This window comes from Eptatretus burgeri, chromosome 7 (assembly GCF_056783735.1).
Source record: "Eptatretus burgeri isolate ZD-2024b chromosome 7, Ebu_testis_v1, whole genome shotgun sequence".
Classification (NCBI taxonomy): Eukaryota; Metazoa; Chordata; class Myxini; order Myxiniformes; family Myxinidae; genus Eptatretus; species Eptatretus burgeri.
In genome coordinates this window covers 88126677-88139787 of record NC_140967.1, presented here as the reverse complement: position 1 = coordinate 88139787, position 13111 = coordinate 88126677, and the positions used below count along the sequence as shown (strand labels likewise).

The following is a 13111-nucleotide window of genomic DNA, read 5'->3' as shown; positions in this document are numbered from 1 at the left end:
ATATCAATCGGACGAGCGGTTCCCAAGTTACGGCCATTTATCTGTCGACCAATGATAAGACACGGTGCTCTGACGTCACAATTAATGTTTATTATCTTGCCAAAACGAAGTTTTTGCAAGATATGTTAGTCAGCTTGTATTTTTTTTGTTTGTTTGTTTGTCTGTAATCACGTATAAAAAAATTCTGCAGAGCACAGTTATCATTGGAAATTTTTGTAACTTCGCATATCAGAGGCCTATAGAGGGTCCTTTCAGTGCACAAAATTTTGAAGGTCAAGGTCACTTTGTCGCAGATCAGGGGAGTCAACGAAACCCTTATTTTTTGAGTAATTTTGATCGGATCGTCTTCATACTTCATCGGAATATAGTTCATGGTCTGGCGCTCAGCTGATTAATTTTTGGTGGCGATTGGCCTTGACCTTCATGGTTAGCGCCTAAGGTCAAACATATTTTACCCCAAGGTCAAATTTTCAAGTTTTAGGAACCATATCGTGTAGTACCTCAAATTGAACACCTCGATGAGTGCTTTCTAGATATGTCAAGCTTGAGACATTATGACGTCATTTGGTGACGTTATGAGGCAAAAACATATTTTCATGGTTACTCTGTAGAACGATTCTCATCAGAATCTCTCGGTAGGCAGATATTCCTCAAGGAGTCGCTCCTGGTGGATAGCAGCTCTGTTCACCTCAGTGTGACCCTAAAGAAGTCACACGTGGTCACCTTTTGGCAAGATACGGGTCACCCTAAGGGTGACATTGGTTTATTTATTTATTCATTTTTTTTTTTTTTTTTTTTTGCATGATCGGAGGTCCGATCTGATTGAAACTTGCCAGGAATATTGCCGGGGCCCCGCGGATGTGGTTTTCAAGGTTTGATATTAATCGGACGAGCGGTTCCCAAGTTACGGCCATTTATCTGTCGACCAATGACAGGACACAGTGCTATGACATCACAATTAATGTTTATTTATTTTTTATTATTTCTTTTGCACGATTGAAACTTGCCAGAAATATTGCTGGGGACCCGCGGATGTGCCTTTTCGAGGTTTGAGAGGGAGAGAGAGGGAGAGAGAGGGAGAGAGAGGGAGAGAGAGAGAGAGAGAGAGAGAGAGAGAGAGAGAGAGAGAGAGAGAGAGAGAGAGAGAGAGAGAGAGAGAGAGAGAGAGAGAGAGAGAGAGAGAGAGGCTGTTACGAATGACGTCACAATTAATGTTTTTATTATTATTATATATTTTTTTGCACGATTGACGGTCCGATCTGATTGAAACTTGCCAGGAATATTGCTGGGGACCCGCGGATGTGCCTTTTAGAGAGAGAGAGAGAGAGAGAGAGAGAGAGAGAGAGAGAGAGAGAGAGAGAGAGAGAGAGAGAGAGAGAGAGAGAGAGAGAGAGAGAGAGAGAGAGAGAGAGAGAGAGAGAGAGAGAGAGAGAGAGAGAGAGAGAGAGAGAGACTGTCTGTTACGAATGATGTCACAATTAATGTTTTATTTATTTATTTTATTATTATTATTATTTTTTTTTTTTTGCACGATTGACGGTCCGATCTGATTGAAACTTGACAGGAATATTGCTGGGGACCCGCGGATGTGCCTTTTCAAGGTTTGATATTAATCGGACGAGCGGTTCCCAAGTTACGGCCATTTATCTGTCGACCAATATCTGCGAGAGAGGGGGACGGGAGAGGGGGGTGAGAGAGAGCGGCGAGAGAGGAGGGGAGGAGAGAGGAAGGGTGAGACGGGGGAGAGAGAGGAAGGGTGCGACGAGGGGGGCGAGAGAGGAGGGGGGAGAGAGGAACGGCGAGGAGAGGGGCGAGAGAGAGGGGCGAGAGAGTGCTGCACATACTGGCACTCACCTATGGGCCCGTTCTAGTATTGTTACATTTTGAATACAAACAAACAAAAAAACCCAGTATCGGTGACTCAAAATGCAGCAAATACACCACCCACAACACACAACTTTGGGATATGTATTTATTTAATATGGAATAAGCAAAGGCAAGCCGAGAAGTGAACGTAGAATTCTTCTTACATTCGCTTCTGACTTTACCTATAACTTGTTCACAACTGTATATGCAATTTCCAGTTACTTCGGCCTGGATTCGGGATCAGCGATCAAATAATGTAAATCACGATTAAAAATTATTTTTTGATGATGCGGGAGATATCTTTATTAAAATCAGTGGAGGAAATATACACCATGTCTGATATTATTTGGGTATTTCATGTCTCCGACGATGCCTTTATCTCCCGGCATGCATCATTCCCCATGACAAAAACCGTAAACCAAAAAAAAAAAAAACAGAAGCAAAAAAAAAAAACGGAAGCAGAAGGTTCATAGCCAACCACACGGATTTTTTTTTTGTATACCTTGTCGAGGCTCGTATGAGAGCTAACACACAACGCACATCAAGAGGGGCATGAGACAGGAGGGGAGGGAGTAGGAAGGCTAAAATAGTGGGGAACAAAGACATTTGGAGATCTGTGGAAGGGAGAGGGATGGGACGGGGAACATGGGGAATAGAAGATGGATTGACAATTGCGAGGGTATTGTGTTATTTTTGTTGTTTCCTATTCTCACATGTGCACGCGTTAGGTAATATTCACAAGATAGAAATAAAACCCAATCGTGTTTATACACCGCACAGCGTTTAAAAACAACCGGAAGAAAAAGGTGATAGCTGACGACACGGATTCCAAATAGCCAGGGGTATTGTGTTGTTGTTGTTGTTGTTTCCTATTCTCTCATGTGCACGCGTTAAGTATGAAGCTCACTGCGTTCGTTAATATGGAATAGGCAAAGCCGAGAAGCGAACGTAGAATTCTTCTTGCATTCACTTCTGACTTTACATATAACTTGTTCACAACTGTATACTTGCCAACAACACCGTGGTGCATGTCAGCGCTGCACAGCTGATGATTTTGACGCAATTTCCGGTTACTTCGGCCTGGATTCGGGATCAGCAAACAAATAATGTAAATCACGATTAAAAATTATTTTTTGATGATGCAGCAGATATCTTTATTAAAATTAACTTTGGGGAAAAAATAATTGAATAAATAAACGATCACTTCTGGTCAAGAATAAAAGAAATTAAAAGTTCTGGAAAGAGTTTCAAAATCACTCCCGGTAATGTTAAATACAAAATAAACACTTCCTGTCATGGAAAAAATCAATTTCGGAAGAATAAAATTAACTTTGGGGAAAAGAATAATTGAATAAATAAATAAACACTTCCGGTCATGATTTCCCGGCATGCATCATTCTCCATGAAAAAAAACCGGAAACAAAAAAAAAAAACCAGCAACAAAACAAAAACGGAGGCAAAATGGTCATAGCCAACGACACGGATTCTCAATTGCCAGGGTATTGTGTTGTTGTTGTTGTTGTTGTTGTTTCCTATTCTCTCATGTGCACGCGTTAAGTAATATTCACAATATAGATATAAAACCCAATCGTGTTTATACACCGCACAGCGTTTAACAACAACCGGAAGCAAAAAGTCATAGCTAACGACAGGGATTCCAAATAGCCAGGGGTATTGTGTTGTTGTTGTTGTTGTTGTTGTTGTTGTTGTTTCCTATTCTCATACGTGCACGCGTTAAGTATTAAGCTCACTGCGTTCGCTATTACATACCTAATGGGAAAGGGGATTCATTGAAGGTATTTTTTTATTTTTGAATTTAAATTTGCTCCAACAAGAATGGGAGCCACGAAATGTGAGGGATTACTGAGAAAAAGAAGAAGAGGAAAAACTGGCAAAACCTTCACTGGGTCCTGAAACGAAGAAACCTCTTCACAGGACCAGGGGTAACTACTACGCCAGTAGTTAGGGAATTTTAGCAAATTGTATTGACCATCTGTGAAAAAATTGCTTACCAAAAATTTCTTTACTAACGTATTCATCGAGGTGTCTACTAACACCTATCAATTAATGCAAACCCAAATCCTTGTGGAAAATTCTGGGGAGGCAATCAAAGTTCGGGTGCTCCAGAGGGCCTGCGTGAAAAAAATCGGAAAAATTAACTTTTGCCAATATTGACTTGTGGGATGTCTAACTAGGGGATTTTTGGGGGTGCTGAATTGATTCCAACCATTAGATTTGAGGAAAAATGAATCCCTGGCCGTAAAATATTGATATGATACCTTTTTAGATATCTCAGACTGTGTTTTGCGGTAATTTGGCTCAATTGATTCAGATTGTTCAAATTGTGCTGAAACCAGCATACATTTTTGAAACCACTACTATATTGTTGGTTATACTTGTGCTCATGCTCAGTAGAATTCTCTGTGTTAGCTGACGTTAGCGAAGAGCTTTTAGCTATAAAATTATTGTGTACCGGACTCAATAGAAGTTGAATATATTCAACGTAAACTGTTGTGGATGCAATGGTAACCAAACACAAGGTTAAATCACTTGCAAGCCTCAGATCCGGACCCAAAGTCAATGGCGAGAAGCTGGTCATTGATGCACTGAAGCTATTCAACCGCCTCATTGTCATCAGTGAGCGTGAAGTCAAGACCAAAGAAGCTCTGCGCTTTGAGTTGACGCCAAAGAGTTGTCATCAGTGAGCGTGAAGTCAAGACCAAAGAAGCTCTGCACTGACGATGTTTCTGTTTGACAAAAATCAAAAGTTGCGAAAGCCAGACAAGGCTGCCCTCCCAAGGTCCTTGAAAGCATGTGTGGCACCTGTCAAACAACCCCCCTGCACAAGCCTTGTGGTTGATTGTGGGTGGCTCCTGCACAATGTCAAGTGGGAGACTAACCTTACTTGGAAGGATGTTGCCAAGAACTACCTCCGGTTTGTGAATTCCATGGGGAGCCATCGCCTCCGGATAACGGTGGTCTTTGACGGATGTGGCAGCTCCACCAAGGACCATGACCACTTGAGATGAACAAAGAATGCATGCTGTGACATTCAGATTCGTCTGGATCTCAAAATCTTCATTGCAAGAGAAAAGTTCCTCGATAACAAGAACAACAAAGCCCAGCTCGTTCTGCTCCTTGCTGAGACATTTAGTAGGAATGGAATCGGTGTACAGCAATGCTCCGATGATGCCGACACCTCCATCGTCCGCGCAGCTCCAGATGAGGCAAGAGAGTCCCCTGTCGAGGTGAGGGCTGAGGACACAGACGTCCTGGTTATGCTGATTCATCATGTTGCAGACCATCCGATCTTCCTCACGACAGCCAAAGAAACATCTTACGATGTTGGAAAGATCCGGGAGGCCCTCCCAGAGATATACCGGAGGTATCTCATCTTCTTGCACAGCTTCTCTGGCTGTGATACAGTGTCTGCAATTTTGGGGTTTAGCAAACCAACTTTGCTAAGCAAGCTCTGTAAGACTAATGAGAGGACAATGGACGTGTTTATGGACATCCGAGCTGAGAAAGGTGATATCATTAAAGCAGACTGTGATCTTTTCATGCTCATGTTCCATTGGAAATCCTCCAAAGACTTGGAAGACTTGAGATTCGACATCTTCAGCAAGTGAGCTGCAACTGGGAGCATAAAACCTGAGAAACTCCCCCTGACAACAGGAGCTGCAGCACAGCACTCTCTCTGAGCTTACCTCCAGACTAGAGACTGGCTGATGCTGCAAAGTCCATCGTTGGATGCCCGGAACTATGGATGGCAACTCACTGAGCAAGGATATGCACCAGTACCTTCTACAGACCCCATTGCACCAGACTACCTCCTGACGTTTGCCAGCTGCAAGTGTGCGGGGGACTGCAGCTCACTCAGGTGCTGCTGTAAAAAGCAAGGAGTCAAGTGTATTTCTGCTTGCGGCATCTGTCATGGTAACTCTTGCCTGAACATAAACCAGCTGTATGACAAGAGGAGTGAGGAAGATACTGGGGAGTTTGATGAATAAGGTTGTAAAAGCTGACGAAGCAACATTTCCATTGAGCACAGTTCTGTTAAAAATGTCAATAAAATACATTTTATATGATCAAGGAGTTTTTTTTTCTCAAATCTAATGGTTGGAATCAATTCAGCACCCCAAAAATCCCCTAGTTAGACATCCCACAAGTCAATATTGGCAAAAGTTAATTTTTCCAATTTTTTTCACGTAGGCCCTCTGAGCACCCGAACTTTGATTGCCTCCCCAGAATTTTCCACAAGGATTTGGGTTTGCACTAATTGATAGGTGTTAGTAGACACCTAGATGAATACGTTAGCGAAGAAATTTTTTGGAAAGCAATTTTTTTCATGGATGGTCAATACAATTTGCTAAAATTCCCTAACTGCAGGTGGAGAAATTAATTTTCTCAGCCACGTTGGGTGTTTTTCTTTTTTAGGAGACACCATCTCTGTACTGGATGGCCATTGGCTCTTGAAGCGAGCTCATCCGCCCTTTGTCAGGTGTTTTTAGTCCTGGCAGGTTGTCACAGTCACCCTCCCCACCTGCAAAACCAATTACCAAACAGCGAGCTAGCGCTTACCAAGCCAGCCGTTCCTTATCAACGGTTTCGAATGGAGTGCCACTGAAAACTGTAAGAAGGTCTTATGGACCGATGAATCAAAATTTGAAATCTTCGGTTCATCACGCAGGGTTTTTGTATGCCATCGAGTAGGCGAAAGGATGATTCCTCAGTGTGTGACACCAACTGTCAAACATGGAGGAGGAAGCGTGATGATCTGAAACTCTTTTACTGGATCCAGAGTCGGCGACTTGCACAGAGTGACTGGCACCCTGAACCAAAAGGGCTACCACAGCATTTTGCAGCGCCATGCAATACCCTCTGGTCTACGCCTATTGGTCAGAGGTTCATCCTACAGCAAGATAACGACCAAAAACATACCTCCAGGCTACGTCAGAACTACCTTAGAAGAAAAGAACAAGATGGTAGGCTTCAAATCATGGAATGGCCAGCACAGTCTCCAGACTTCAACCCCATCGAGTTGGTTCAGGATGAATTGGACAGAAGGGTGAAAGCAAAGCAACCTACAAGTGCAACACATATTTGTGGGAACATCTGCAACAGTGTTGAAGAACTTTCCGAACAATATTTGATTTCCATTGTAGAAAGAATTCCACGAGTGTGCGCCAGCTGAAGCACCAGCTAACCACGGCACCCATCCTGGCACATTTCGACCTCGCCAGTCCCACATTGGTCACCTGTGACGCCTATGCCCAGCGTTGGGGCCGCCCTCTCCCAACTTCAAAATGGGACGGAGAAGTCCATCGCTTTTGCTTCTCGGGTATTCAGCCCTACCCAACAGAAGTATTCGGTGGGGAGCGTGAGGCTCTGGAATGTGTCTGGGCTTGTGAACACTGGCACATGTACCTATATGGCCGGGCGTTTACACTTTGCACATATCACCAGGCTCTTACAGCCTTGATGTCCACCTCGGGTACATGACACAGACCGCTCCAACTGTACTGATGATCAGATCGTCTCTAACAGTACAATTTCAAGCTTCACTTCATCCCAGGCCGGCGCAACGTGGTAGCGAACCTGTTCTCCAGAGCTGTCATCGCTGCCATACCCGCCAGCCAGCCAGTGGACATGGAGGACGACTTCATACAACTGCTGCACACCCCTCTCCAGGCTGCAGTTTCCCTCCGCAAACTCCAGCAGTTATTTGCGGAGGATCCCCTCTTTTGCACCTTACACTTCTACATCACGGGAATCTGGCCTACCCGGGTGCCCGATGAGCTAGCTCCATTTGCCAGGATGAAGGAGAAGCTGTCATGCTGGAATGACACCTGTGTGGCTCGTGGTCACTGCACAGTCATACCATATGCTCTGCATGCACGAGTGCTGGTTATGGCACACGAAGGACACCTGGGTATCGTCAGAGTGAAGCAGCGTTGCTGGGACCTGGTGTGGTGGCCTGGTATCGACCACGATGTGGAGGTAATGGTCAGGGACTGTGCAGCTTGTCTGCTCAGTGGGAAAATGGGCCAACCTGCCCCACCGCCTCTGCAATCGCTGACCTAGCCTTCGAGACCCTGGGACCACCTGCAGATGGATATCTGTGGGGAAATTCCTGGCATATCCCACCACCAGCGCTACCTCATTGTCATCTATGATCTCCATTCCAAATGGCCTGAGGTCTTCCCAGTGGGCTCATTAACCTCCAAGGTCATAATCAACATACTTGACACTGTCATCTCCCGTTGGGGGCTGCCTCAGATCATTACTACAGATAATGGGCCACAGTTCATCTCGGCCGAGTTCTCCGGCTTCCTCAGTGACGGGGATCAAGCACATCCGTACAGCTGTTTATCACCCACAGGCCAATGGTGGGGGGAGGGGGAGGCAGTTCAGCAGTTTAAACAAACCCTCAAGAATGGCATTAGAGCGCACCTGGCCCAAGGTTGCGCATTTCAGACAGCTCTCCTCCAGACCATCCTGCACTACAGCGCAACCCAGCACACCACCACATGGGTCTCGCCAGTGTTGCTAATGTTGGGACAGGAGCTGCAACTGCCACTGGATAGGCTACATCCACCAAAACCTCTGCTTCCCACACCTGATGTTCGCACCAGAGTCAGTCAGCACCAGCACCACATGAAGCAGCGGTTCGACAAAACTCGCAAACTGGTCACCTGGCAAATGTGTCTCGGACTAGGTCAGGTCTAAGCGGCCCCACCGTAGTGATGAGATCCAGTCCTTCTGGTCCTCCCCTCTACGTGTTAGTCACCAGCTTGGTCCAGCCACTTTCCATCATCAGGACAGGTCCCGGTGGCATGCCAGCAGGCTGCGCAAAGTACCACCTCCAGAACCTCAGCCAGTACCCTTTGGTCACCATGGAACTGCTTTCTGGCCCTCCAGTTCAGATGTTGGGACCAATGGAGGGGGCCCTGAACCCGTTATGCCCACAGCACGGCCCACATGGGTCCGACAGCATCCAGGTCACCTAAAAGACTTTGTAACCTCTTTCCACACCTAAACGCTGTGCGGAGAAGAAAAGGGGGGGGGGGAAATGTTATGTTCAGTTCCGTGCTTTTATTCCGGTTGGTGACGCGTATGCATCGTGTTTAACTGGAGAGTTTTACGTTTCCGTAAGTGAGGGGTGGGGGCTGCTTGACGTCAAGGAGAGCGGCGCCGTGTTTTTTTGATGATGTGCATGTTGCGCAATAAACGTATTGCTTGGTTTCCCATTCCAAAGTAGTTGGAGTCGGTTTTTTTTTACCCCGTAACAGAGTTGGGTATGTGACAAGGATGAATTCATTATATTTTGGTTCAAGTCCGGATTCATATCCAGCCTATCAGTGGGGTACAAAACGTAAACTGTTCAGCCCGGCAGAGGCATGCGCTCGACCGAGTACCATTATGGTCATCATTTTATTCACTAGCAATGTAGGAGGGGGCTCGCTGTAGTGTCTCCAGCCACCTGGTACACCATTCCAATAGTCATGTGAGTTTCACCATGAAGCATGGTTTTACCATTTTTACCCACCAATCCTTTTTCTTTTCTGGGTTTTTTCCCCACTCTTTGCCAGGTTTCGGAAGTAGAAAAGATGATTTCGTTTATTTCTCGGCTGATCTTCATTGAGAGAGAATGACGTCACTTGGAACGACGGAAAGGATGGCACGACGATGAGTGGAGGACTCGTGGCCTTGCGGGGGAGCTCAATTCTACTTCCCGCCAAAATGGAGTTGTACTCTGCGGAGTATCACTTTTCCTGGGCCATCTCTTACGTCACCCAGTTGTGGATTCTGCTTCATTACTTGAATTTTTCATCATACTTGTGCTCACCAGAAGTGTTCTTCGTCTACCTCCAGACATTACACATCTTCCCGATATTCCCGATTCCCAGATACGAGTGAAGATTGAGGGTTTTATTGGGAATTGGAATCCGATTTTTCACGAGTGAACATTCATTATCTCCGCTACCGAAGGTGGACAGAGGGGACAGAGGTTCCCTTTTCACCCCTGTTTGTTACTTGGCGAATTTTTTTTTCACCAAGTATGTTTGTCGTCTGCTGGGTCGCCGAAATAGGCGACCCTTATTGTCAGTAATTCTGTTTGTTTGGATGTTTGTTCGTTTGTCATCAGCATAATTGGTAGTAAACGTGGGCCGATTTTGACCAAGCTCGGGTGGTAGGTACATCTTCTGACCTAGTGCTTTGGAAATTGTGATGGTTACTAGGGATGCTTTGGTTCCCTAGCAACAACCGAAAAACCTTCAAAATCAGTACCATTCACGCTAAATCAATTCCGAAAGCCATTATCCCACGTAGGGTTATGAAATTTGGCACGAATGATCTACAGGTGATGCTCTATCAAATATATCCCAGTTTTTGTGATATATGGAATACTTTACCCGCAGCGCCCCCTACAATTAGGGTATGCGTGAAAATTGGCAAAAATTGAAGGCCTCCTCGCGACCGGGTGAGTGCATCGATACGAATGAAACTTTGCAGGTTCATGGTACTCAATGAGTACTACAACTTCACCTCAGGACATATTGATTTCGCTTAGGTCAGGGGTCAAAGATCAATTAGTGCAAAAAATCGATAATATGCGAGAGCTGGAGGTGCCTTCGCGCCAAATGCTACTCCTAGGGTTATGGGTGGATGGTCATAAATTCACACTCATCATCTGGGATGCATTGTGCACAAACGATCGAGCCGGATTTTCGATTTAGATCTTTGTTCACCCACAGCACCCCCCTCGAACTTTGGGGATTTCCGATTTCAAACCGCATTTCAGTACTTTTCATTCAAATGGATACCGAGTAGTTATCAGTTGATGGAACTGGATGAGATTTGATATGCATAATCTTAAGGTGATTCCCTATCCGCCATATGACATCCATTTTGCTCTATATCTTATTGTTTCCATGCTCGGCGACCCATCGCCGCCTACCGGCTTATTTGTTTGTCTGTCTGTCACACGATTTTTGGCCACAGTTTTCAAGAAATCGTTCTGAAATTTTTTTCTGTGTATCTGGGCGACTGGCCAGGTCCAGCAACGCTTAATTTTGGTGAAGATCCGAATCCGGATCTTATCTGAGAACTTTTTGAGTGATTCTTCACCATTGAGAGATCGCCCCAAAAAGTATGACTAGCACATTATCTCGAAAGGTTATGGAAGGATTCACACGAAACTTTGTGGACAGGTTGTGAGTGCCACTAGGAAGAATTTTTTTCAATTTTGGTGAAGATCCGAATCCAGATCCAGATAGGACAATTATTTAATTTTAAAGTGATTTTTTTTCACCATTGAGAGATTGGGCTGTGAACGATATTGCTTGATATCTCAAAAAGTTGTGGACGGATTTGGATGAAACTTGGTGGACAGGTTGGGCGTATTCAGCCTGGCGGAGGTATGTGCTCTCTTCCGAGTGTCGTTCCGTTTCACCAAGTTGTCTCTCTGCGAGTGATTTTTCATCTGTTTTTCCGTGAGCAGGATGTCTCAAAAAGTTACGGACGGATTACGACAAAACTACCGAGTGCCGTTGTCGTTCCAACTGTTCTGTGAGTCCACGTTGCCATAAATTGTGAGTAGGAATCCTATTTATCATCGTCACAATTTCTACGGACGAACATCACAAAGGAAGAGGATGTTTGCCTCGAGACGACCAGTGGGCGGAGTTTGGTTGAACTTAGAAGGGCGGGGCTTAGAGAGGAGGATCTTGGAAACGCATGGAGAGGCGGGGCTTAAAGAAGGTTACGCCCCCTACGCGTGATGGGTGGACGGGGTTAAGGACCCTGCAAAGGATTCCCGCGCCGGGTCCGGAGCTTGAAGGATTTGGGTTTAACCAGTGCGAGTCGTCACCCGGATGCGACATGCGGCTCCTCGTCGTCCTCCGCATCCCGTCGCTTCTATTCGTCCTTGTGGTGCTTTGCCTCAATCCCGTCTGTGGATGTAAGTGTACCGCACACTCCGTGCCCCCCCCCCCCACACACTCCCCTGTCAACATCTTCACACCGGTAATCGCCATCGATCCGTTGAGTGAAAGTTTCGTTGTTCAGCACGAACAGGTAACCCATGGACCATCGGTTCCGCCCCCTCTCTCCTCACCAAGGTGTGTGTGCTTCCTGCGCAATCGATCAATGGGCACCAAACATGGATCACAATCGATTTGCTGAATATTAAAACGAGTTTAACTTCACGTGTTCGAACTTCGAACCGACGAACGTCCGCATGACGCTCATTCATGTTCATGCATTGAAGTTTCTAAAAAAGAAAAAAAAAATTCCAATCAAATGTCCCCTCTTGTCTGAGCGTCCAGATGACTGTGTGTGTCGAACATGGATGTGTGCAGCACAGTTCGAGCCTCGTGGGGGTGTCGGTGGTGGACCTTGAGGTCACCCACTCATCATCCATATAGTTCATCGTTGCTGATGATGTTTCCCAGTGAGGGTGTCGGTGGTGGACCTTGGGGTCACCCACTCATCACCCACATAGTTCATCGTTGCTGATGACGTTTCCCAGTGAGGGTGTCGGTGGTGGACCTTGGGGTCACCCACTCATCACCCACGTAGTTCATCGTTGCTGATGCTGTTTCCCAGTGGGGGTGTCTGTGGTGGACCTTGAGGTCACCCACTCATCACCCACGTAGTTCATAGTTGCTGATGATGTTTCCCAGTGGGGGTGTCGGTGGTGGACCTTGAGGTCACCCACTCATCACCCACGTAGTTCATCATTGCTGATGATGTTTCCCAGTGGGGGTGTCCGTGGTGGACCTTGAGGTCACCCACTCATCATCCACGTAGTTCATCGTTGCTGATGATGTTTCCCAGTGGGGGTGTCGGTGGTGGACCTTGAGGTCACCCACTCATCACCCACGTAGTTCATAGTTGCTGATGATGTTTCCCAGTGGGGGTGTCGGTGGTGGACCTTGAGGTCACCCACTCATCATCCACGTAGTTCATCGTTGCTGATGATGTTTCCCAGTGGGGGTGTCCGTGGTGGACCTTGAGGTCACCCACTCCTCACCCACGTAGTTCATCGTTGCTGATGATGTTTCCCACCAAGGAGCTGTTTGAACATCCAAATTTGTAAATTTTAACCCTCAATTATTTATTTGCACAATTTGTGCCTTATATGTCTGAATAAGCCGATCGACGCTGTTGGGTGAAAGTTCTTGTTGTTGATAAGATGTCGTGTCTTCCTTTCCTTGATAAGAGGTTTCATCTTGAGTGC

General features: G+C 46.0%; 2 protein-coding genes across 2 annotated transcripts in view; one reads left to right on the top strand and one right to left on the bottom strand.

Annotated features, from left to right (window-relative positions):
* BLOC1S3 (biogenesis of lysosomal organelles complex 1 subunit 3) overlaps positions 1 to 13111 on the bottom strand; it is an 87926-nt gene that overhangs the window by 8032 nt on the left and 66783 nt on the right. The gene's annotated exons all lie outside the window — the stretch shown is intronic.
* Positions 11639 to 13111, top strand: part of LOC147023727 (tyrosine-protein kinase Mer-like) — a 119375-nt gene continuing 117902 nt past the window's right edge. Inside the window, exon 1 of the mRNA XM_085889474.1 lies at positions 11639 to 11830. Within this exon, the coding sequence (XP_085745600.1) occupies positions 11752 to 11830 (79 nt within the window). The 5' untranslated portion in view covers positions 11639 to 11751. The remainder of the gene's footprint in view (positions 11831 to 13111) is intronic.